At 39.9% G+C, this 26,839-nt stretch overlaps 1 protein-coding gene across 4 annotated transcripts in view; it reads left to right on the top strand.

Annotated features, from left to right (window-relative positions):
- The first annotated feature begins 1,179 nt into the window (after positions 1-1,179).
- INO80D (INO80 complex subunit D) overlaps positions 1,180-26,839 on the top strand; it is a 68,202-nt gene continuing 42,542 nt past the window's right edge. The window contains exons 1-4 of one of the 4 annotated variants that reach the window (XM_070458514.1): positions 1,185-1,265; positions 19,466-19,558; positions 19,664-19,910; positions 24,400-25,142. In XM_070458514.1, coding sequence (XP_070314615.1) covers positions 19,693-19,910; positions 24,400-25,142 — 961 coding nt within the window. In that variant the 5' untranslated portion in view covers positions 1,185-1,265; positions 19,466-19,558; positions 19,664-19,692. Of the gene's footprint in view, positions 1,416-2,035; positions 2,131-19,465; positions 19,559-19,663; positions 19,911-24,399; positions 25,143-26,839 lie in introns of those variants that run through there. The other 3 variants (XM_070458515.1, XM_070458516.1, XM_070458517.1) reach the window with 3 other exon arrangements.

The following is a 26,839-nucleotide window of genomic DNA, read 5'->3' as shown; positions in this document are numbered from 1 at the left end:
TCAATTCTGTGACACAGAATGTGGACAGCAACATGTGCAATGCACCAAAAATCTAAAATTTAAAGGATATAAACTAAACAAAAAATTTAAATGCCTGGATATAATTCTAAGTAAGCAATTTTACTTAAAATCTAAAGCTGTCTTTATAACCTATTTGCAGTTTTCCAGTAATCTTTCTTCACAAGCAGACCATAATAGCGTTAGGGTTATTTCTAGAAACATGGTCAGTTATACTTGAGTTGTATTTAACCCCTCAGTGATCTCTGCCTTAATTTGCACTGTGAAAAATAAACAGCTGTATCTTGCCTTTCTGGACAGTCAATAGGTTTTATTTACACTGCTTTGGGAAAAGGAGACAAAAGACATCCCTTTACAATTGTCTTCCAGCAATCGCAGTTTGGAAGGGAATATATAGCACAAATTTTTATATATAAGGAAACAAATATCTCTATACACAAAAACGTATAAATAAGCAGACAAATAAAGTGACTAGGAAGTCTCTTGAAGTTCAAATTTATAAACTGACCCAAAATCAAACCCAGAACTTAGATCTGTAATGGAAAAAAAAAATCATTATTAGCCTGAAAAAAAAATTCAAATACCGCTATCACGAACATGGAAAAAAAAAATTAAACAGAAAACAATAATCACCGGAAAACCTGTGTCTTGTAAAGATTTCTTTCCATCAGAAGATGCAGAAACATTTTCCCCCCTGGAGCAAACGCAAACGTTTCTCAGGCACCCCCAGTTTCTTCCCCGCTTTCTCCCCCAGGCGCCGGTGGAGAAGGCCGGTGTGGACTTTTTTCCAGAGATGAGAAGTAGAAATTTGTACTTTATCGGGAGCGGGTGCACTTTTCCCCCCGGCCCCCCTTTGCTCTGCCTCCAAGATGGTAGGAAAGTTGTCGTTTCGGAGGGCAGAGGAGCGGCTCTGGTGTTATGTCCTCGCAGTGCCTGTAGTGGTGCTGTAGGAGGCTGCTGCCTCTTCTTGTGCAGCCCCGGCAGCCCTGCCTTCTTGGCTGGAGAGTATATTCAGGGATTTCCCCTTAATAATCACCGACCCTGGGAGCACTTTTTAGTTTCCAAAATAAAAATATGATCCTCACCCCTCTTGCTTGACAGGGAAAGGCTCTCGCCGGAGCCCAGGGGGGAGCCGTGGCAGCGGCGGCCGAGCTTCCTAGTCCATTGCCAGCGCCTCTCACTCTGAACTGTCAGCCCAGCCGAGGGAAAAGGGGGGAAGGAGAAAAAAAAAAAAAAGCAGCTGAAAGGTAAGCAGAAGCGGCCCCAGGCCCGGCCCACATCCCCGGGCTCCCGTAGGGCGGCGGGCTGGGCCGCGCAGGCAGGGCGGGCGGCGAGCACGCTTACGTGAGGCCGGGGATTCGCCGGCCCGCGCCAGGCCCCGGGCAGAGAATGAAAGGGTGAGAGGGCCGGCGCCGGGGTGGCGGGGGCTGGGGACTCGGGGGCCTGGGGGGCGCCCACGGGCAACGACGGCGGGCCGCCGGCCAGGGGTCTAGCCGGGGCCGGAGCGGGGCGAGCGGCGCGGCCTGCGCGGGCCGGGGTAGGGGTGTGGAGCGGGGCGGCGGGGGTGGGGGGGGGTGCCGGTTAGGCCTCGGGCCGGCGGGCCCCGCAGCGGCCGCGCCCTGCCCCCTGCCCTCGCACCCCGGGCCTCCTTCGGGTCCCCCGGGGCCTCCGGGCGGGACGGCTGCGCTGCTGGGCCGAATCCTGCGCGGGCCCCTGGGAGGTTCCCCGGCGGGGCGGCAGGCCCGGGGTGGCCGGGACAGGGGCGTCAAGGCCTAGGAGTGGGCAATGGGCGTCCAGCCGCCCCCTCCCCCGAGTCTCTCGCCCACGCCCCCCACCCCCGATTCCGGTAATAGTTGGATTTATTTCTCCCCCTCCTCTGCGCTCCGGGCGGCCCAGGCCGGGGCGGGGCGGGCGGCCTTGCGGGCGTGGGGTGGGGTGGAGGGGCGGTGGAGGAGTCAGGTGCAGCCGCGGCCCGGAAAGTTTCCTTTTAGGCCCGAATTGGGGGCTGGCCTCCTTTCGGGGAGCCCCGGTCCTAGCGCTCGCGACCCCCGAGGGCGTGGGGGAGAGCACTCGGCTATTTTGAAACTCTTTGCCAGTTCCTGTCCGTGGAAGGTACTCCGCCCCTGCACCCCTCGCCCGCGCCCCACCCCGTTCCCCGGTGAGCCCTTCCAGGGCTGCAAACTCCAGCCCCGTCTCCGGGAGCCCCCCGGCTGGGGAGAGGGTCCTCTCTGCCCGTTTGCAAAAGTTTTCCAGGGATTTGTCTTAGCTGATTAGTTAGTGACTGGGCTTGTTGCAGTGGGAAAGGGAGGAGGAACGTTCAGGTGGTATTTCTACTGGGCAGGCTTTTCTAATCGCTTTTTTAGCCCTTACCCCAGGAAGCGAGGGTGTTTATTTTCAGACCGAGCAGCCACCCTTCCTCCCATCCCGGACTCCTTCGAGTCCCGAGCCCCCTTTTCTGGACAGCCTAGCAGAGGGAAAGATGCAGGGAGGGGGGAGGAGACTGTCAGGGAGGGAGACGGGGGCTGGATGTCTGGAGCAGCCCCTAGATGGAGGAGTTTCCTGTTCTGTTTGGTCACTGTCCGGGAAAAGAAACGCGGGGACCCTGGTTGTCAGGACGGACCCCGCTGGGAAGCCCTAAAAATGAGGAGGGAAGTGGAGGTGGGCAGGGCAGCTCCTGAAACAAGGTCTACAGTTTAAGGATCGTCCGTTTATTTTTTTCTGATAGTAACTATTTGGATTTCTGTGATACTGTTCTGTTCGACCCTAGAAATAGAAAAGTGGGGGTTTTTTAAGGAAACTTGTTATTGCCGCAACTCAGAAGGGTCTGTGGAAGAACCTTCAGGGAACTGAACATAGCTGACACAGTGTGGTTTGGGTATTTTCCCCCCCTCTAGGTTTAAACGGATTCAATTTTAGCTATATTTTGGTGCCGTGAGTTTTGAAAGTTTTTTTTTTTTTTTTAAATGTCTAAAACTTAAATTTCCAAATCTAGATTTCCTGGTTTTCGGGGATGGGATGTTTCCTGTGGCTCTACTTAACCTCCTGGTGATCTTTAGAGTGTGGAAGTCAAATGTTAATGTGCCTGCCCGCCCCCACCCCCACCCGCCCCCAGCCTGGGATTGTCTGGGGAGGTGGTTTTTTCCTCTTTTATTGGCTGTTTTCTTCCCAGCTCTTTTTAAGTGGGCCTGGGGCCGGAGGCCGTGTGTAGGTGTGTGTGTGTCCCACCCGGTAGCAGGCTGTGGAGTTGGCTGGCGGAGGTGTTCCACACTCTGACCACTCACCCCAGAGTACTGTTATCCAGCAGAAGCTGGCACTTGCAAGGCAGTGGGTAACCCAGCACAGGGTCAGTGCTGACTTCTGTTCCGCGTGGAAGTGAGATTCCTTCTGTGGAGTCTGACTAAATGTGTCTCCTTTTCCTTTTGCTTGCCTGAAATAAAACTCTTTCTCTACAATGACAGCCATCCAGCCCTTTAGTATTTTGGCTTAAGAAAGAAAGGCTTGATATTTGAAATGGTGTGGATTTCATACAAAAAAATGTAAATTACGTTTAATGGTGGTTTAACTTTATTGATTTATTGAAATTGCTTGTTGATTTGGATGTTTTCATATACTTGTGTGCCCTAAATTGTTACTTCTGTTAATTGTCCTTATTTTTAGAGCATACTGTATGGAAGAAATCAGTCTATGAATTTCTTGGGACATTTTAAGGTTCTTAAAAAAAATCTCTTTGCTTCCTAATTTGATATTTTTAAGGTATATTGTTGGCTTCATATTCCCAGGCTTTCAAAATCTGTATATGTACAGATCCCAAAAGTTTTGTACCCCACCACCCCTGCAATCTTTCCTGATCTAATCATTCCATGGGCTACTTTATTTTTGAAGGAATAGTGTGTTTCATAATCTAAAAAGTTACATTATATTTGAAACTAAAAAAAGACTTTCAAGGCAAATATTGAATTAATTTTAAGTGGCTTAGGTAGTATACTTTTTCACTATTAAATATTTAGTTTCAAAAGTAGATGTTTATTTTCATTTATTAAGTCTGAAGTAATCAAGTTTTCTTTCCTCTGAAAGATTGTGTAAGGAAATTTGTATACCCTACCCCAAACCATTTTTCTCAGTAAATCATGTTAATACTATTATAGAGAATTGAAATTCCAGTTTAGATGGATTTTAAAATTTCTAAGTCAGAGCACCCAAAATTAAACATATCACTTAAAAATAAAAAAGGCTGATCTATTCATTCTTACCTGGATTGTTCCCCCAGAGTTAGCTGCGCTCACTCTCCAGATTTGGAACCATAGTTATGGATAAGGAGAGATCATTTATATCTGAATACAGTTAGATGGCAATGGTCTCACACTGCCTGCACCCAAGCTCCCTCCCCGCCCCCCATACCTGGTAACATGTAAACAATGGATGAATGGGTGATACTGGGTTGGAGACAGCCAATTGTCCCCAAAGGAGATACCTCACTGCATATACAATTGTGTTCCTTCCAAGCCCATTTAATTTATGCTAATATAGCTCTGTGCTTTGCAGAACAAACAGCAGTGGAGTCTTCTCACTTCCATCAGGTACAAGTTTGTCCCAGAACCTCAACTGTAATGACTGGTCCTGGGTTTTTTGGGACACTCACAGAGATACTCTTGACCCACTCCTCTCTTTTTTTTCCCTGATTGCACTTAGGATGCTTGGTTACTTGGTTCGATTTCTTTCCCTGAATGTGACTTGGTTTTTGTGTGTGTGTGTGTGTGTGTGTGTGTGAGACTTGGTTTTAAGACAGCTTTTTGGTTGCATTTAATTTGTAGCATAGTTACCCTACAGTCAGCCACATTTGAACTGGGCCTTGAGTTCTGATCCCAGCCAGTTCTTGCACTGGGCAGGTTCTTCAGCTTTATCTTTAAAATGGAAAAAAACTTTTTTTCTTTTGATATAAAGATTAGATAAGGTAGCTCATGTACTTGACTGTTAACTCACTTAGGCCACTTTACTCTTCTGTGCTCTATACTATTCCCCTCGGCCACTTCTGGCTTCCTTGTGGCTCAACAGCTGGTAAAGAATCCACCTGCAGTGTGGGAGACCTGGGTTTGATCCTTGGGTTGGGAAGGTCCCCAGAAAAAGGGAAAGACTACCCACGCCATCATTCTGGCCTGGAGAATTACATGGACTGTGTAGCCCACGGGGTCGGAAAGAGTTGGACATGACTGAGCAATTTTCATTTTCACTTTCAGGCCACTTTATTCTTCTCTATACTGTTTCTCCTGTTTGACTTTTTTTCTGATTAAAGGTAATATTTGAAAGTGAAAGTGAAGTCGCTCAGTAGTGTCGACTCTTTGCGATCCCATGGGCTATAGCCTACCAGGCTCCTTAGTCCATGGGATTTTCCAGGCACGAGTATTGGAGTGGGTTGCCATTTCCTCCTCCGGGGGATCTTCCCAACCCAGAGGATCGAACCCGGGTCTCCCGCATTGTAGGCAGACGCTTTTACCGCCTGAGCCACCAGGGATACCCCAAAGTAATATTTATTCATATTCATTCCATTCAATCTGCCTGTGACACGGGAGACCTGGGTTCCATCCCTGGGTGGGGAAGATCCCCTGGAGAAGGGAGTGGCTATCCACTCCAGTATTCTTGCGTAAGAAATCCTATGGACAAGGAGTCTGGTGGGGTACTGTCAATGGCGTCACAAAGAGTTGGACACTTTTTGCGTCTAACACTTTCATTCTATTCAAGAGATAACCATTGTTAACATTTTGTGATCTGTGTGTGTTTGTTTTGTGATTGTGTGTGCATACCACGTGACCTCAGGATCTTCCATTTAACGCTGTTGTATACTTTTGTATATGGGAGTCGATGAGGGACTGGGAAGCCTGACGTGCTACAGCCCATGGGGTCACAAAGAGTCAGACATGAATGAGCAACTGAACTGAACTGATAGTTTTGTATTGGTTAAAAGCTTGGGCTGTGGAGTCACATTGGCTTTGAATCCTACCTATGTGACTTGGATAAATTACTTAATCTCATTAAGTCTCAGTTTATTCATCTGTGAAAGGGGGTGATGATAACACCTTCATAGGGCTGTTGTGATTAAATTAGGAACTGCACATAAAGCCTCATATGTGGTCTTTGTATAATATTTTCCTTTAAAGATTTTTAATATTCTCGATGTGAATTTTTTTCAGTGTGAATGAGTGCTTGACTCAGCATATAGTAATAATACTAGTAAGTATTTGAGTACAGATATGATATAATAATTACCTTCGTGGAGCAAATAAATATTTTTGTGCCAGGAAAAAATTAGCAGTATATTCGCAGAAAGTTTCATCGATGTTAGCCAAGTCTCTGACATTGAACTCTTGAGTTGGTAAACGTAAGAAAGTGGTAAGTAAGTACACCAGTGGGCAAAGAAGGTGGGTTTTCTTCTAGCTCCTTTTAAACTTGAAGCTGTATGCGTGCAGGTGTGTGTGTTGTTACATGGCTTTGAAAAGTTGAATAGTCTGGCTGATTTGGTAGGCTCACTTTGGGAAGTTAGGATGCTTATTTGAGGTGATGGTAGGGTTTCCCGGCGGTTTCCTTCATTTATCACATCAGCTTCTTTAGTGGTAGCTCTAGGGTTTGGGAAAGATCGAAGGCAGGAGGAGAAGTGGTCAACAGAGGATGAGATGGTTGAATGGCATCACCAACTCAATGGACATGAGTTTGTGCAAACTCTGGGAGATGGGGAAGGACAGGGAAGCCTGGCGTGCTGCAGTCCATGGGGTCACAAAGAGTTCGACACAACTGAGCGACTGAAAACAACTGGGCCTTCTAAGAAAAAGATACTTTGTTTGCCCTTGAGGAGTTTTTAGTCTAGTGGAGAAGAAAAATAAAGTTGACATTTACAACATTGAATGGGGAGGGATAGTTTAGCTTGGAGCAAGGAAAGCCTATTTACTCTGGCCTGGGGCAAGAAGTAAGGATTTTCCAGGGGGGTGGGTTTCTGCCCAGAGCAAATAGGAGGAGTTAGATAGGCATTCCAGGAGGTGGAACCTGACAAAGGAGCTTTCTGTGTTGCAAATTGTAGGAATTGGGGGAGTAGGAATCTGTAATGGGAGAGGGAGTGGTTGGCTTGGTCAGGTCCTAAGGAGTCTGTACTTAGGTTAAGAGGTTTGGATTTCTCATACGTTTATGTAGGCCTTTGGCCAAATAAATTATTTGCGTTTTAGAGGATTCAGATCATAAAAAAATGGAACAAAGGAGGGCAAGTGGACAGCTGCTGAGATTGAAGGTTTGGACTACCGTGGTGGCAATGGCAATGGGCTTGGAGAGAAGTCAGCGGAGAGGCTGGTTACAGAGGTAAAGAGTTGGTCTTCGGGTAATCGGATGTGGATTTGGGATCCATCCTTGTGTAGATAACAGCTGAAGTTATAGAAGTAGAAAAATTTCGCTTAGTGGTTCTTAGTCTTTTTTGGGAACCTGATAAACTTTCTGGACCCTGCTCCAGTCAAATTTATTTATACATATTTACAGTTTTATATATTTAGCTTGAAACCTGGGGTAAGGTAGAACAGACATTAAAATGGTAGCCAGTAAAAGTTTTTGTTTGACGTTCACTGTTTGTGTGTCACTTTTACCACTGACACTTTATAGATGAGGAAACAGATTTGTAAAATAACTTGCTCAGGGTCACATACCTTGTGTTTTAACAGTTTAAATGAGCTACTGACGTGGAAGATTTTTGTGAGAAAATTGGATTTGTATTTTTTGAAAAATTGGAAGATCTGGAAACCATAGGTCTGTGTGTATGTTTGTGTGTGTGTGTGTGTGTGTGTATGTGTTTTAATTCCAACAACTTGTTGAAACTGGTTTGAGTCTGCTGCCTTTAGATGAGCAAAGTTTGCCAGTCTGCCCTTGGCCCACCCCTGTGACACATGTAGGCATTTCATCTTGCATCCCTATAAAATAAGATGAAAAGCATCTTCGGGAACATTGACATTTAAGTGTGGGCGCCAAGAGAAAGGAAGCCACTGACTGAGAAGCCAGAAAGAGATTTTTCAATAAAGAGACAGTGGTCAGCAGTGTCAAATGCTGCGGAGAGGTCAAGTGAGATAAGGATGGAAAAGAGTACCTGGAATCAAGCAACAGAGAGGCTATTAGTTTCAGATTCTTGGAACAAAAGAACTGTAGCTACAACTTAATTTCTCTTTTTGTCATGCAATATAGGGTTTCTATAACAATTGAGAGTGACCCCATGGCAGGGATAGAAAGTCAGAAAACATTTGTTGTAAAGGATTCTTAATTGGAGCTAATAAATGCCATAACCCAATCAAACACTGCTCATTCTGCTAGTATTTTTGTCCCAAGAATGCCAGTGTCTAGATGTTCTATAGAATGTTGAAAACATTTTTAATATTAGATTTTTAATACGGATAATAATAGGAAACAGTTTTCAGTGGATTCTGTTACTCTAGCCTCAAGAGGGTGGGAGGGCCTGGTTTACTGGAAAATTACACTGTATCATTCAGAGAACCATCAGCAGCTGGAGACTGCCTTTCAGCCCCGCAGATCTTTGATTAAAATGATAATACCAATAAACCACTACTTAACTGCTTCTAATAGTAGTTAACATTAAGTGATTACTGTGTACTGGGTACGGTGCATATTGAAATACCTAATTTAATTCTCTGAGTGACTCAATGAGGTACATACTGTTATAAGCCTCTTTACAACTGAGAAAACTGAAGCCTAAATAACTTGCCCAAGGTCAAACACCTAGTAATGAGCTGAGCCCGCTTTAAGCCCCATCTCTGATACCCACTGAAGCCAGTAAGTGCTCTCCACTGCTGCATGAGCTCTCCTTACCTTTCTAATAAATTAGGTAAGAAGCTCAACTAGCATAAAGGTCATTTTAATTGAAATTCATAATGCAGACTTATTTGCACAGTGCTATCTGAGCACAGTATTTGGCACATAGTAGACATTCAATGTGGAGAAGGAAATGGCAACCCACTCCACTATTCTTGCCTGGAGAATCCCAGGGACAGGGGAGCCTGGTGGGCTGCCGTCTATGGGGTCGCACAGAGTCGGACACGACTGAAGTGACTTAGCAACAGCAGCAGACATTCAATAAGCATTTAACTTAGCTTAAAATACTCTCCTTTGCACTTTGTGTTGAATATTGTTTATATTTTGGGATGATAGGCAGATTTTCTCACTGATCTGTGAATCACACCAGTTGATAGATTTTTATAATTTCTGAGTCTAACACTGATGTGTGGAATATTGCTTTTTTTTTAAATCAATATACTCATCTGTTCAGTTTCACATTTCTATGCTGCGTGAAGTTGAGTCAGAACATTTCAAAAAAACTTAAAATGGGGCACTTTTTAAGTTTTTAAGCTTTTTCAGACTTTATATGATCTGGGATAAGCAAAAATTCTTTTCATTTGTATTAAATATATTAGCTAGCATTCTGAGAATTTAGCTTCACGTTGGATTAGAAAAAAATTGTATGTTGTAGGTCCAGGCCCTTCAAAGGGGGTAGACAGTATAAAATTACAGATGGCAATTAGAAAATAGTGTGGCAGTGAAATGAACATACTTCTGAAACAGGAGACTCAAAAGAGCAGTAATGACACAGAGATTCCACATGGAGGTGATACAGTGGCAGTCCCAAAGAGACTAATGTTCATATTTTGCAAATTGGTTTCTGGCTGCTGTTGGAAGACCGAAAGGGCTGTCGGTTGCTTTTGTTAAAAGCTTATTTTTCTTACCTTTCTTCTACTAATGTCTTATTACTCTGTATTTGCAAGAAGAAAGAAACTACGGAAGGGAATTGTTTTATTTTTCATTAAACTCAGCATATAATATCAAGGGCTTCCCTTGTGGCTCAGCTGGTAAAGAATCTCCCTGCAGTGCTGGAGACCTGAGTTCGATCCCTTGGTCTCATGAGAAGATCCCCTGGAGAAAGGGAAAGGTTACCCACTCCAGTATTCTGGCCTGGAGAATTCCATGGACTGTATAGTCTGTGGGGTTGCAAAGAGTTGGACATGACTGAATGACTTTCACATAAGATCAAGGAGGATTTTTTAGAAAGATTTTACAGCTATCCATATTTCCTTCTCTTCAATTCTAGTATATGGATATGTTTGCCATGAAAAATGTCTTTCTGTGAGTCTCTTCTCAGGTATTTTTTGCTTTTTTGGTAATAATAAGGGCTTATTCAAGGGTATATTCTGGTGCTGCTCTGAGTGCTTAATTACCTTAATTCTCTTTAAGGAAGCATAGACTTGTTTGTATTCTTTTTCTAGGCAAACTATTTCCACAGATGAAGATAGTATCTACTGTAGTGATAAATTTGGTCCGGTTAAGACTTTTTTAAGTGATATTCATCGTATATTAAAAGGCGTAGTTGTAAATGGATTAGACAGTGGGATAGTATTTCAGTGGGATCATATTTAAATATTAGGGTCTATAAGACGTTTGATTAAGATCATGTGGCCTTCATACATTATGCTGCTGCTGCTATGTGTTTCCTCAAATTTTATCTTACCGCGAATGTCAATGAATGAAGGCCATGTGAATTGCACCTTTGGTGGAGTAGCAGTAAAGAACTTCAGTGTTGGGAGGCTAGATGTACAAAATTTTTAAAATGTAGGTTTTTTCTTTTCCCTGAAATCTATTTTAGTGCTTTTGTCATGATTACTTCTTTAATTTAAAAAGGGGAACCTTTTTTAAGATAGAGAAGACCATATTAGTGGTTGTTTCCAGTTTATAGACAAGTGATTTTGATATTAAATAATATCAAATATTATTTGATTAAACAATACTTCTTAAGAAGGAAGTTAGATTCAAAGCAGAAAGCCATTTTCCCTGAACATTCTTTCCTTTTATAGTGTATAAAGTAAGTCTGAACACATCAGGGAATTGAAAATATAGCTATAAAGATTAAATTGGGCTTATTAAAAGAGGGATTTGAAAACGGAGAACAGGTAGGTGATTGTTTAAAAAGAAGATGGAAAGTTGGCTTTTAGTAGGATTTTTAAAATGTTACAATTCAAAGAAATAGAAAAAAATAATTACAGGTTGATGTAAAAAACATGACGTTTGGAGAGTTGTTTTTAAGATGTTGCAATTAAACACTTTGTAATGGCATAGAGATCGTTAGCAAGAGCTTTGGCATCTTGTGGCAAATGCTGAAAGATGGACTAATGGATAGATTAATGAATTCTTAGAAGGATGTTGAATAGGCAGATTTTAATGTGTTCTTACATTTATTAAAAAACATTATTTTAATGTTTTTTAAAAAACATTATTTGTTAAATAGACCTTGGGTGGCAAATTATATGAATCTATTTGGTGAAGCTTTTTTTTTAATATGTATTTATTTTTGGCTGTGCCGGATTTTTGCTGTGCGTGGGCTTCTCATCACACTGGCTTCTCTTGCTGCCGAGCTTGGGCTCCAGGTGCACCGGCTTCAAGGCTCACAGGTGTAGTTGCCCCGCAGCACGTGGGATCTTCTAGAACTGGGGGTTTAAACTGTCTGCAAAGTGGTTTCTTAACCACTGGACTTCACGGGAAGCCCATGAAACGTTTGATGTTCGTGAGATATACGGCGATATTCAAACATTTAAAAAATTCTAAATTATACTTTCTCTTGGCAAATGGCTATGGCTATTAGAAATCACTGTGTAGACTTAAGTACCAGTTTAGTGATTTTTAAAAATTAATTATTGGTGGGTGAATCTAGTAACCTGTTTTGGGTAGGCAACCTAGAATTGAGTTGCTATCACAGAAGCCGTTTATGTAGGCAGTGTGTACTTGCTGAGCAGCTGTTTGCTTCTGGGCACTGTGCTAGGCTCTGGGTGTAATGAAGAACAGGAAACTGTCCCTCCAGGAGCTCATTTCCTAAGAGGGAACAGAGCAGGAGAACAAGCAAAGGAGGCTCTAATGAGGGTTAAAACAGGTAAATGCACAGAGTACCTCAAAAGAGCAGGGAACTAACTCTGCCCTTGGGAATCTGCATGTGGTGGCAGCTAAGTTGTGTTCTGAAGGCTAGGACTGGCCAGAGGAGGGGACACCAAGAGGAAGACACCCATTGTTCTGGACAGAGGGCCTGTCCTTGGTTATGGTGAGACCGGAGGAGCCTGGGTGCTCAGAGCTGTGGGTAAAATCCTCCAGTTACCCACTTCCTTTCTTTTTGGTGCATCTCACGGCATAGATTATGGAGCTTCCCAGGTGGCTTTGTGGTAAAGCATCCACCTGCCAATGCAGGAGACACCGGAGATGCAGGTTGGATCCCTGGTTCAGGAAGATCCCCTGGAGGAGGAAATGGCAAACACTCCAGTATTCTTGCCTGGAAAATTCCATGGACAGAGTCTGGCAGGCTCCAGTCCATGGGGTTGCAAAGAGTTGGACAAGACTAAGCAATTGAGCACACATGCACTGCATAGATTGTAATCTTCTCGGGGAAAAAATAGTTGTCTTTTACTATTAATATACTCTGTAGCTTCTCAGAAAATGATGGACTTGTCATAAGTGTTTAATAAATAAATGAACACTTGCTGTTAAAGCTAGAATCACATGGATTTGACATAGTGATTCTAAATCAAATTTAGTACCTTCTTTAATAGCATGTTTATGCGTGAAAATAAGAAATTCAAAATGATCACAAAAGAATATGTTTGTGAAAATTAGACAAGTTTGTTTTATGATTTTTTATTTTGGTATATTTTACTATGTAGAATTTTAAAAGATACTTCTGGTTAATGATGGCAGAATACTGACATCTCTGTTCTCTCCTCTCTAAACCAATTAAAAAGAATGAGGAGAATGAGAAACAGAAGAGAAACTCAATCTTTGATAACAAAACCTTGTAATTTGAATGTATGAATTAGTATTATTTAAGGGCAGTGGGAATTGAACCAGGGCAAGAAAGGATGCAAGGAGAGATGCTGCTGCTGCTGCTGCTAAGTCACTTCAGTCGTGTCCGACTCTGTGCGACCCCATAGACAGCAGCCCACCAGGCTCCGCCGTCCCTGGGATTCTCCAGGCGAGAACACTGGAGTGGGTTGCCATTTCCTTCTCCGCAAGGAGAGATGATTTCCTCTATATAACTCAAGCAGAGTGGTGGGAAACACCATGAGGACAAAGCCAGTGATCCCCTTACCAGGAATGGCACGGTGGGTATATAGATGGTGCTCCCTGAGTGGCGAGAGGTGGGATGAATAACAAACGGTGTGCATGCTTAGTTGCTTCAGTCGTGTCTAGCTCTGTGCCACTCTATGGACTCTAGCCCACCGGGCTCCTCTGTCCATGGGATTCTCCAGACAAGACTATTGGCGTGGGTTGCCATGCCCTTCTCCAAACAAGCTGTACAGTTGAACTATTTTTGCAAGAAGTTAAGTGTAGAGGAGAAACTGGCAGCATGCAGCTAATAGTTGTATATCTGGTCAGCTGAAGAGAAATAAAGCCTAAATGATCATCCCCCAAAATCTATGCCATGTGGGCCCTTTTGAGTAGGGGAGACTAGTCCAGCATTGAGTCAAGCCTTAAGGGAGAAATGAAGATGATCATTTTCAGAAAGAACTGAGAAAGTAAAAATTATGAATAAATAGCTCCTTATGGTGGGAGGTGGTCTGGAGAGTTGGGGTAAAATATGGCTCCTCTGAAAGAGAAGTTTATAGATAGATACAAAAGCTCAAGAAATAAATGATAAGATGTAAGAGTGGAGCTAATGGAACCAAAGTATGAAATAAAAAAGCAATGTATAGTTACTGTAGAAATGAAGGTCACTTTCAAAGCAGCACATGTACCCGATAGCTAAGAATAATGGAGGTAAGCTTGAGAAATTTGAGCAATTCAAAATGGAAAAAGTAAAAATAAAGCCTAGAGACAGAGACAGATATGGAAGACAGTAAATTTAGCATGCCTATAATTAATACCCCTGAAAAATACAATAGAATAAATGAAATAGAGAAACAGTTTCAAGACATTAAGGAAGCATTTCCCACAATGAATAAAAAATGAGTTTAAATTCTAAGATGATTTCTAGACTTTATAAATTTAAAAATTAAAAAAAATTTATTTTGGCCACATCATGCAGCTTACAGATCTTAGTTCCCCAACAAGGGGTTGGGCCCAGGTCCTGGCTGTGAAAGCAGCCACTGGATCACCAGAGAATTCCTATGAAGACTTTTATTGTTAGGTTAAAATGCGGGGAAAATATGACTTAAGACTTTATGTCCAGGCAAGCTTTAGTTTAATGTCAATTGACGTATTTTTAAGTAGAAAAACCATGGCTTATTTTCAATAAGTCAGCCCTTGATGGGAAAAGTGGAGAATGGAGGTAAGTAAATTATAAACTATTGAATGCAGAGATGGATTGAAAACTGAGTTAAAAGATTAGTGATTAGCATTGAATAATTTTGAATATAGGACAAACATTAAAATGTCATAAGCTATAACAATGTAGAAATAATATAAGGAAGAAATACTGAGTTGGGATAGGTAGGTAGTTAGCAAAAATGGAATTTGTTCTCATTCATAGCAAGATCAATCACAGGAATGCTAAGCACACTTTCTTAGTTTGGAGTAAAGAAATGTGATTTAAAGGACACAGACAATAAATCTTCCAAGAAAACAGGCTATAAAATGAAATATGTAATAAAAAGATAGAATTGAAAGCTTAACAATACAAAAAATAAGGTAGTAAAATTAAGATGAAACATTTGTCATGTAAGTAAATATTAAATTATAAATTGGATGAACTCATTAAAAGAAAATGACTCGATTGGAGGGGAAAAAAAAAACACCTGGTAAGAGATGCATTGACAAAGGGACCAGCAAGTAATATTTTAGTAAATACTTAGGCTTTATGGCCATACAGTCTGTTAGAGCTACTCACTTCTCCTGTTACAACATGGAAGCAATCATATACAATATACAAATGAATGAACAGGACAATGTTCCAATAAAACTTGATTTACAAAACAGGCAATGGGTCAAATTTGTCTTATAAGCCAGAGTTTGTTGACCTGTGATCTTAAATAGTGCTTCAGAAAACTTGAGAGTAAAAGGATAGGCAAAGACAGTGATTTCAGGTCCAAAAAATGAAGTCCAGATACTAACATCAGACAAGGTTGAGTTCAAGACAAATAACACCAATTGCCTTTTCTAATGATAAAGAGTGACAGTCTAATTGTCATGAAATCTCTGTATCAAATAATATAGCTTTAAAATTTATAAAATAAATACAAGGAAAAATAAGGTTATAGTTGGAGGTTTTGTTTCATCCCTTGGTAGACAGAAAGCAAACTAAATAACAGTGAATGTTAATAGCATGATATATGGTGTAACTAGCAAGATACCCTAGAAACAACAAATGCTTTTTTCCAGAAGCACCTATTAGTCCCCAAATAAAAATGCAGTCAAATCCAGAATCAGAGATATATGCAGGTTATGCTCTTTCTTTTTCTTTTTTCCTTGTGAAGTTTGTTTTTATTGGAATAAAAGGGATGATTTGAGAAATATCTCCGTGGGTTATGCCCCCCACGATCTTCCCGTCTTCCTGGCATAGCTTTTGGAACTTCTTAGAGCTGCTTTTCTTGCTGCCAGCAGACTCTGAAGGCCCCCTCTGCTTGAATGGCTCCTCCATGGAAGAGAATTTCCTCTTTTTCTTGGGGACACTTTTGTTTCTGACAGTTCAGGGTCGCTAACTGGTTCCTCTTTGGGGAAAGATTTCTTCCTCTTGGGAAGACTTCCACTGCTAGCTGTGTCTTCAAGATCGCTACTAACCAGCTTCTCCTTGGAAAAAGATTTCTTCTTCTTGGGTTTGGAAAAAGAAATAGGTCTTTCATTTCATTCTCCCAAGGAGTCTCCTGGGGCTTTTTCTTCACTGGGGTCCTAGCCTCCTGGGGGGCAGCCGAGCCCAGGGAACCAGAGTGTGTTCCGGCCAGCTCTCTGGGCTCTCTGCAAGATCCCAGCACCTCTCTTTCCTTATACTCCTCCACACAGCTGCTGTTTTCTGATGATGGGGGGCAGTTGCGGCCAGCTGTTTCCTTCAAGTGTTTCTTCTCCTGTTTCTCCAGCTTCCTAGTAATCTCAGCAGCTGCTCTCTCTGCCTGAGCCGTTAACCTCCTTCACAGCATCCAGATTCTTCTGTGGTATCTCTCCAGTCTCCTAGGACAGGCGTTCCTCAACTTGTTTGAGTTCTCCCCAGATACACTTGTGCACCCCTCAGAGAAGCTATCCATTTGTGAGGAAGTACCTCATTTTTTTGCTAGGGGTCTGAAGAGGCAGCCTTTGTTCTAGGCAGTTGCTTGGTCGGTGAAGGTGGGGTGGAAAATAAGTCCGTGTTTTGGAGTGTTACCCCCTTGTCTTCAGGGCTCTGGAAGCTTGGTCCTATGCTGGGCCCAGGGAATCAGTCAGACACCAGTATGCTCCTTTTTCGTGTGTGTGTGTGTGTGTGTGTATGTGTGTGTGGAATCTTAGTTCCCTGACCAAGGATCCAACCTGGGTTCCCTTCGGTGGAAGCATGGAGTCCTAACCACTGGACTGCCAGGGAATTCCCAGTGGTCCTTGCTGTTAACTAGAACTAAAACAAAGGGAAGCCTTAAACTCTGCCATCCGAAAATGTTAGATAACTCTTGGGTCAAAGGAGAAATTAAAAAGTAAAATCCAAATCAACTAGAAAGTATTGATAATTAGTATGTGTATTACTACCTATGGGATATGATTAAAACACTACTCAGGAAAATTCATAGATGTAAACAAATTATTAAGCAAGAAAAGAATGAAAATAAAAAAATTAAGCCCAAGAAGTTAAAAAATAATAATGAGAAGAGTGGAAAGAAAGTAGAAAGAATTAACAAATACAAAAGCAGAAATTGATGAATTAGAAAATACATGGAGGTGCTGATAATTCCAAGAGGTTTTTTTTTTTTTTTTTCTTCTTTTTGCGTGGGGAAGTATATTGGTAAAAATATTAAATAGATAAACTCCTGTTGAACCCAATCATGAAGAAAAGGGGAAAGCACAAATATCACAAATGTATATGGACATACATAGAATACAAGAATGAGTCACAGATATTTAGGAAATTAAGTATAAGAGGTTACATTGCTAAATTGTATACAGGTAAATTTGAAAACCTGATCTGCACAAAACACTGCCCAGGCAACCTAAGGAACGTTACAACTGCAGTGATTTTTAACTTGTTCAGGAACATAGATTTTATAAATTGTTTTTTAAAATATTAATACCTGATTCTGCCAAGGCACACACATAGAAAAAACTCTATAGACAGTCTCAAAATACAAAAATCCTCAATATTAGCAAATATAGCCCAGTCATACATTGGAAGAATAATGCGTGATGACCAGGTTGCTTTTATTCCAGGAGTGTAAGAAGAGTACAGTATCACGGTACTAAATATTAAATATTTTTAGCACATACTTTTAAAAGTGCAAGAGAAAAATGATCATTTCCCTAGAAACTGAGAAAGAATTTGGTAAAAAGTTAGCTGTCAATTCTGAGTTTGTTTTTTTCTTAAAGTAGGAATTACTTCATACTTCCTTAACATAACACAGAAGTCAGCATTTTACTGCCATTGACTGGAAGCAATTCTTGTTTAAAATTAGGAGTGACTGCTGTTATTAACATTGTTTCAATAGTTCTAGCCAATTCAAATAGGGAAAAAGGATGCATGAACATTGGCAGGCAAGGGGGAATCATCAGTCTTAATAGACATGATGCCACCTAGGATATTCAGAGTATAAAGTGAATGTTACCCTTCATGTGATTTATAAAATATTCTCATACATCTAGATATATAGGCTGCTTTTTTTCATAATGGAAATCAAACTGATTATGTAAATTCCTTTTTTCAGTTAGTTATATCCAGCGTATTTATTTCCTGAAGTTCATATAGATTTACTTAACTAATTCATGAAAGATGTGTGTTTACCAGGTGGATGAGCAGGCCAAAGAGAGTGTAAAAATGAAACCGCATGGGTTTGCTTTGAAATAATTTCCTGTCCTGAACATCCAGACCTTGAGGGCAGCTGAATTTAAATTTTTAGTCCAACTTTTCTTCCTTGCCTCATAATAAAGTGAAAAGGCAAAGTTCTTATTTTTGTTTTACATTGATGCATGATTAGGTTTACTCAGTAATGTGCGATTCTTTTTTTTATTACCCAAGTTAATATTTCAGATTTTTTTCTACTGATGTAAGTGAAATCCTTCTTAAAGGTAATATAAATTCTCTACCTTTATCATCAGCAGGTAAAATGTAGTAATAATAACTTTATGAGTAATAACTCTTATTTGTTCAAGGCATGGTACTTAGTGTGTTGCATGCTTTGTGTGATTTGATCCCTGTAGCAACCTCATAATGTAGCTACTAATATTATCTCTATTTTACAGATGGGAAAACCAAGGTTAAATGATTTGTCCAAGGTAAATGCTGTAGTTATCTTGGCAGATCTCTGACTTAAGCAAACCTATCTTCTGACTCTTCAGGGATTTGTGTATCTCGACATTCACTGATGTAAGGAGTTTCTTATTCAGTTGCATAAACGGGAGAGTACTTATTGAGGTTCTCTGTAGCTGGTGTCTGAGCTGTTCATCATCTGTCTCGGTGATTTTGGAGTGTAGAGCAAGCAGGCTGGACCGCAGCAGCCCCGTGTGGCCTGCTGTAGCTGATGGGTTGTTTTAGTTTCACTGTGGACGGTATGGTGTTACCACACATGTTAACTCCTAGACCTTTTGTGTGTTGATGGGTAGTGACTGCTGTGATTTCTTCCATCTTCTTATTAAACTTCCAGAGACTCATCAGCCGTGGTAATTATACTGTCTGGTGTAATTGGGAGCATTCTGTGGTGCAGAGTGCTCAACTGAATGGTGGAAATGTGGTGGTGACTAGTCTTTGGGCTCAAGGCTGTAGTCTGGATGGGACAGGTGTCGGGGGGAGTATTAGAGGGAAAAATAACTTAAAAAACAGGGATTTGTTCTTTTTTAATATTTCATAAAAATATTTGTTACAAATTGCTAAATATTTTGCCAGCACATCAGAAAATGTAGAATTTCTGGGGGAAGTTTTGGGTTTGTAGAGCTCATTCCATTGCCATTTTAAAGAGATTTGAGTTCTGAAAATCAGCATAACGTGAAACCATCAGTAAAAAAAAAAAAAAAAAAAGGACCCGCCACCTTATAACATGAATTTGGTGGAAGAACCCTGCTATTTTGAGGTATTTACAAGGCTTAAAGCAAAAATTATTTAGTTCAGTTTGGAGTGGTAGGTTAACTTAATGTTTTATGTCTTATTGTTTGAATTCAATACTGGGATGTTGGGTTACAGTGAAGAATCCATCCCGTTAGGAAGAGTGATACCCTAGAATTTTACTTCCCAGGTGAGCAAGCTTTGCTTATTTCTATTTGTTAACTAGGCCTTTTGATATTTTTGTAGACAATCTGCTTCATCTTGATTCTGCAGCATTCCAAACTGTGGTATCCTTGGGGTTCTCTTAACATTGCTATGGTGCAGAAGATTTAAAATCAGGTATGGCTGTGGGGCCCGAAGTCCCTCAGTGAAATTCTCAACTTAAACCTGCCTTATACTCTCTGATTTATCATTTGGGTTTCTTTTTTTGTGGTGGTCTTTTAGCTGATGTTCACAAGGAATAGAGTCACGTGATGTATGAAGGGAAACATATACACTTCTCTGAGGTTGACAATAAGCCCTTGTGCTCATATAGCCCCAAACTGTGCAAGCAGCGGCGACTCAACGGCTACGCTTTCTGTATCAGACACGTTCTGGAGGACAAGACTGCCCCCTTCAAGCAATGTGAATATGTGGCCAAGTATAACAGCCAGCGCTGCACCAACCCCATTCCTAAATCGGAGGACCGCAGGTAAGCGCTGACAGTGGGGAGCAGCCTCTGATTGAATCAGCAAGCTCGGAAGTTGCTTCTGTTTTGTTTGATGTAGGATATGATGGCTTTAATTGTTGAGTTCAGGGGTTAATCTAAGTAAACTTTAGGATGATTCTAAAGATGAGAGATGGCAATTTTTAGGAAATGGAGTAGTAACTTTGGCGATTTCTTTGTGAAGTATGTTTAAGCGTGTAAAATTTTTTTTTTTTTGCTTGATGTCTTGGTACTGATGTGCTTGGTTTACAGCCTTAGAAAGTGTTTTCTGATTTTTCTACTTAGTATTTCATCAGCCTAAATGAGATAAATGATAGGAACTACTTTGGTGTTATAGTTAATAATAATAATTTTGGAATTTTAAAATCTGTACTTGAAAGGTAGCAAATGATATATACTTATTGAAAAAGCATTATTCAAAAGAATGATTACTTGAATCATTCAGAAGATTTATTTCCTCTCAGGCTTCTTTTGGTTAAAAAGAGTTCCATATAAACTATGTTTACTATAATTTAGAACCTTCATTTTCATAGTAAAGTAGGCTTTATGACTAGGATTATGAATTTATACTTTTTTGAGTTAAAATAATGAGATGTTTTTAAAGGAGTTTTATGCTGATTATTCATCTTTCATATCCTTAGAAAAATTTATACTATATTTCACATATAATCTCTTTTTTTAATGTCTCTTTTTGTCACTTCTCCAGAAACCCTGTTGATCATTGTAGAATATTACAGAGAGATGCATGCTTCTTTTCCTGAAAGTTTCAAATACTTATCTTTAGGTAGAAATTTTGAACTTTTTATTTCTACATTTAAAAAATACATATACAACCTTTATTTTTTGTTCCTATATGTAAACAAATGTCATCTGTGTAAATCGATTGAAAAGGAATCATGTATTTTGTATGTCATGGTGAGCAACTTATAGGGTGAAATAAATAATTTGTGTTGATAAATATCTCACCAAAATGAGTACAGTATAATGTGGTGATTTGGAAATACTCTCTTAGAATATCTAATGAGCACTTCAGGTTTCAAATTACAATACCTGAAAGTTAGAAACAGCTGTTTAGTGAGGAAAGGGATAAAACTTTAATCTCAGGTGAGAAAGGTACCAGTGTATTAGGCTAAGCATGTCTGTCCAGTTGGTTTTAGCTGACTAAAAATAATTTCTTACTCTTACCCCTTTTTAACTTGAAGAATGAGTGGACTTGGATTTCTTTTTTCACGTCAAGATCCATTATAATCACATGTCTTAGTTTTGTCTTAAATTCAGTTTATCAGAGGTGTGATTTTTGTCAACCTTGGATTTTTTTTTTCAATTCAGCTGAAGCAAGTATTATCTTAATAGCAAATAGCAAGAAGTAAATTGAGAGTCACTCTGAATTTCTCCAAAATATTAATTATCTGAATTAATTTAATATGTCTTCACCTTTATATTCGAAGTAATTTTCTTTTTTTTTTTTAAGAGTGAGAAAGGAAAGGACTTTTGTGTTGCTGTGTCAAGAGAATCTGGACTTAGAAAGTACTGAGTTATATATTTTTTCAAAATTGGTCCAAGACCATATGAACACAAATGCTATTAATATTTTTGTGTTTTTGTTGTTGTAGGGCTGTTTGAAAACAGATTAAAGTAGATGTTAGTAGGAAGTAATATTCTTTCTTAACCTCAAGAAACCCAGGTTGAATTCATGTCATAATATGTTTAATGTAAATGTATGTAAATGTAATAGTTGTAACTATGCTATATGACACAATGTAGAAAAGATTAATATTCTTTTGAAAATAAGCTTTTATCATTGTTAAGGCAGTTACTCCTTGGATACTTAGGGATTTGAAATGTTTTTATGTATAGTTTTAGAAAACAAATTCCCAAGGACTTTTAGTTGACCAAAATATCTGGTCAGTAGTTAGGTAGAATAAGTGCATAACTTACCTGGTGTGTATTATAAATGCTAACTTATGAAATTCCATCTTTTAGATAGAAGAGTGTTAAGTTCAGTTAGAAGTACTGGTATAATTAAAAAGTAATGTCCATTTTCTAATATACTTTTACAGTGGGAAGCTAAGGCCTCATACTGTAGCCTTGATATTTCAGAGATAAATGGTTATATTAAGTTGGTTATTTTATATAGTATTGTAAATTTAAGTTTGGTATAGTTTATATATATATATATATATATATTTATTTAGTAGTATGTACTTACCAAGAAATTTTCTTGTTTCCTATATTCTTTTCTAAAACAACTTAAGATATAATTCATATATGAGTCAAGTTACCCATCTGAAGTATATAGTTCAGTATTTTCTAATGTCTTTACAGGAGTGTGTAACTATCAACATAGTCTAATATGACATTTTCAGCCCTCCAAAGGAACACATTTGCAGGCATTTCCCTGTATTCTTTTTGACTGGGGATTCATATTTACATACTTACTTTAAATACGTACTTACTTTAAATGCTGTTCATAACTAAGTAAGCTGTTGTAATTCTAGTTATGTGGTCACAGTGTGACAGTGGCTGGAGTGGGTCGAGGGTGGGGTTGAAGGAAGACTGTCCCTGTGGATTCGCCTCTGCCGCGTTAGGTGATGCATGAATAGTAGCCTCATTTACCAGTCTAGACGGCCCATGTCAATGAGCAGAGCAGCTTGATTTCTAAATTTAAAAAAGCCCACTTCATTACTCCTCTCTAAAAATACTAATCCTTTTGTCAATATGAAAATGAATAGAAAACAAACAAAAGCCAGCAACACTTTGTTGGGAAGCTTAATACGTTTATACCTGAAACCCTTTTCCTTATTAGCTGTAGTTTTATGAATCTTTTCTATTTACAGTAGGTAGGACCTAGCTCAAACCTGCTAGTTACACACACACACATGTGCAGTGCAGAGTCTCTTTACAGTCCAGAAGGCTTTTTCTTAATAGTTGTGTTTGCAATGAAAGAGTGAGACAAAGCAGCAAAACCATGTGTCCTCATTTTTGGTGAATCTGTGTTTTTAGCAGTTATTAAAACACTTTTCTGTTGGAGCCCAGTGAGTTTGGGAATTGACATTATTTACTTTATTGCTTTTTTCCCAAGCTGTGTTCTATGGAGATACACTGCAATAAAAATAGGTGCCATTTTAAATAAGTTTGGGAAACAGTGCCACATGGGTACATTTCTACCCTTGGAGTATAATGCACATATCATACAAGATGCTTTGAGAGATTGTTCAGCAGAAACAAATGATAAAATTATTATCTCTTTCTGTTCAAGCCAGCATTTTCCCAAATTTATTTAAGCATGGCATACTGTCTTTATGGCATACTAGTCAACATACCTTAGAACTGCATGAGTTATACCGGTTTGGGAAATAATACTTTTCTATTTCCTAGAGAAGGAAATGGCAACCCACTCCAATATTCTTGTCTGGAAAATCTCATGGATGCAGGAGCCTGGTGGGCTACAGTCTATGGAGTTGCAAAGATTCAGGCATGACTTAGCAACTAAACGACAAATGACTTTTCTATTGGTTAGAAATCTCTATAGGTTTTCAGTGTAATTTTATTCAAATTACATGCATTCTTAATAAGAGTCTTCAAGAGCTTTGATATTTTTCTTCTATTTTTCAAATTTAAGTATAGTTGATTTACATGTTAATTTCTGCGGTACAACACAGTGATTCAGTTATACATATATGCATTCTGTTTTATATTCTTTTCCACTATAGTTTATCACAGGATATTAAATATTGTTCCCTGTGCTAAATGAGCTTTGATATTTTAGTTTAAGTCTTAGCTCTGTCATTTTCTATATAGGTGGTTTGGGGTAAGTTAATTTATATAAAATTTAGCTTCCTCATCTGTATAAAGGGCATTATTCTGGTACCTATTGCAGGTAGAAATTAGAAGAGATAATTCATGTACTCAACACATGGCTGTTGAGAAACTCATTTAATCTGTAATCGCACTAACTAGTTTTATTATTTTCTCCTCTTCTGCGTGTGTGTGTGTGTATAGAACACACAGTAGACATTTGACGTTCTTAAGTGTTATGTCGTAAGATCTTTGTGAATCTCCAATACTTGAATGGTATTGAGACATGAGATTTTTTTCTCTAGAAGAGAATTTTAAGTGATCCTTTAGATCCTTTAGACAAGCTACTTTGTATGCTATGAGTAGAGAATAACAAGACCATGTGAGAACCAATAGCTAGGTGTTTATCCAGGACCACTCACTATTTGAATGACTTGCTTCTGTCTGGCAGCCTCTTCTCATGTGCAGTTCATTTATTTGCTGTAGCAAAACCACAGACTTTGCGAGTTGCTTGAGGGTAATGGAAGTTGTATAAATTACATCCACGAATGCAGAGTTATCACAGTCATGCATTTTGAGCATACAAGGATTCACATTTTATGATATGTAGCTTTGTATTCTACTTTTCTGAAGATGTATTAGAAACGGTCTCCTGTGTATGTGTGTGTTTTTATAGGTACTGCAACAGCCACTTGCAGGTACTTGGCTTTATCCCGAAAAAAGAGAGGAAGAAAAAGAATGACCCTATAGATGAGGTCAAGGTCAGGCACCAGATGGATACCATGGCCTTTAGCCTGACAGTGCCCACGCTGGCCTTGAAGATGCCCAATGGACTGGATGGAATGTCCCTCTCTCCACCAGGGGCAAGGGTCCCTGTCCACTACCTGGAAACCGAGTTGGAAGACCCCTTCGCTTTCAACGAGGAAGATGATGACCTAAAGAAAGGGGCAACTGTGAGAAAGAAGCTGCAGAGCAAGTTGGCCCAGAACCGGCAGCGCCAGAGAGAGACCGAGATTTTAAAAGTTCGACAAGAGCACTTTAGTCCCCCTCCTGCCCCTTCTCAGCAGCAGCCTCCGCAGCAGCACTCCCACCTGTCACCTCTACCCACTTTAAAACCTCCAGCGCCCCCGCAGGGTGTAGTCTGCAAGTCACCTCAACCTCAGAACACCAGCCTACCAGTGCAGGGAGTGGCCCCCACCACACACACTATAGCACAAGCGAGGCAGTTGTCTCACAAGAGGCCTCTGCCCCTCCTGCCATCCAGTAGGGCTCCCGCCGTGGACCCGCCCAGGACTGACCGGGTCCTCATGAAAGCCACAGCCTTCTCTCCACACTTCTCTTGTATAAGCCGACTGCAGAGACTGGTGAAACTGTGCACCCAGAAACATCAGTTGGACACTGATCTGTTTCCCCATTTAGGTGAGTTACCGTCTCGTTTACCGTGTCATATACGTGAGTAATATAACAAAATGTGCCCTTTTGCACAAGGTTTTATTTTCATAGCCTTCTCATATGTAATAGGGGTAGAAGAATACTTGGACAGAGTGTCCAATCAAGACTCTGTATTTAGATAAATCACCTTAACATAAACATGCTACCGGAGAGAAGAGTAATGGGTGAACAGGATACAGAAAAATAGGAGCTGGGAGTTTAGAATTCCAGTTAAAGCTTCTAGTAGGGTAGTAGCAATGTTGAAAACAGTTGTGTTTGGTTTCCTCCTTCTCTGAGCTCAGTTGACTGTGTCTAATGAAGTTCTTGACATATCTTATCATAGAACTTTGGAATAAAGATAGTATTGTTGGCATCTGCTGACAGTTTTCTAAAAAAAAATTCTTAAAGTAATGCCTGTTCATGATTTAAAAGCAAAAAGTTACAGAAAACTGTAATGGAGACAAATATTTATCTTTCCTTTGTTGCTTCTGAGTTTTCTATCTTAATCAAGAAAATCCTCTGATAGCAAGTTCATACAGATATTCTACATATTCTGTTAATAGTTTGATTGTTTTATTTTTGTTCATTTAAACCTTCGATACATTTGGAATTTATTCTTGTGAGCTGTGATTCTAACTTTAAGGAAGATTATTTGCATGAAATATGACAGCAATAGAAAAATGGGAAAAGGATGGATATAGTAGAAGAAGAAATATAAATGGTCAATAAATGAAAACCTCAATCCTCCTATCAGATGGGGAAATGCAAATTAAAATAACAGTTAGTTACTATCAGATTAGCAAAAATTATATCCGTTGTTAATGAGAATATGGGATCTCATACGTGACTGGTGAGTAATGCAACAATATCTACTAATTAAAAGTATATGTATAGTCAGCAAGCTCACTTTTGGAACTCTGTGTATTAAAAAAAATACCAGAATGTAAGGATATGTGTTCTAGGATGTTTATTGCAGCATTGCTTGCAATACTAAAAATCTGCAAACCACCTTTATAACCTGTGGGAAATTTTGAGTAAATTCTGATATGTATACATTTTATGAAGTATTACACAGCTATTTAAAAAAATAAGTAAAAATAAAAAGAATGAGTGAAATCTCTATCTTTTACCTGGACGTATCCATAATATCTTAACAAACAGAAAAAGACCATGGTATTGTACTGTCCCATTTTTGTAAAAATAAGCAAAGTGCATAAACAAGGGACACCAGTATATCTGTTGATCAAGCATGTGAATAAATGTTTGTCTCTTTGTTACAAGATAAAGTGTGAATGAATGTACACTATTAGGCTGTTTACATTGGCTGCCATGGGGGATGGAATTGGACAGGATGTGTTTTTAGGGAGATGGGAGTGATAACTCTTATATAGCTTTATATTATTTTACTTGTAATTAAGCAATGTATGGCATTTGGTGGGCTTCCCAGGTGACTCAGTGGTAAAGAATCCACCTGCCAGTGCAGGAGACGTAGGTTCCATCCACGGGTCGGGAAGGTCCCCTGGAGAAGAAAATGGCAACCACTCCAGTATTCTTACCTGGAGAATCCCATGGACAGAGGAGCCTGGTGGGCTACAGTCTGTGGGGTCACAAAGAGTCGGACAGGACTTAACGACTAAACAACAATAAAACTTGACTTGTTAATTAAAAAAACTAATGAAGCTTAA

The sequence above is a fragment of the Odocoileus virginianus genome, chromosome 30 (genome assembly GCF_023699985.2).
Source record: "Odocoileus virginianus isolate 20LAN1187 ecotype Illinois chromosome 30, Ovbor_1.2, whole genome shotgun sequence".
NCBI lineage: Eukaryota > Metazoa > Chordata > Mammalia > Artiodactyla > Cervidae > Odocoileus > Odocoileus virginianus.
Note: the sequence above shows the minus strand (reverse complement) of the source record. Positions and strands in the feature narration are given on the sequence as shown.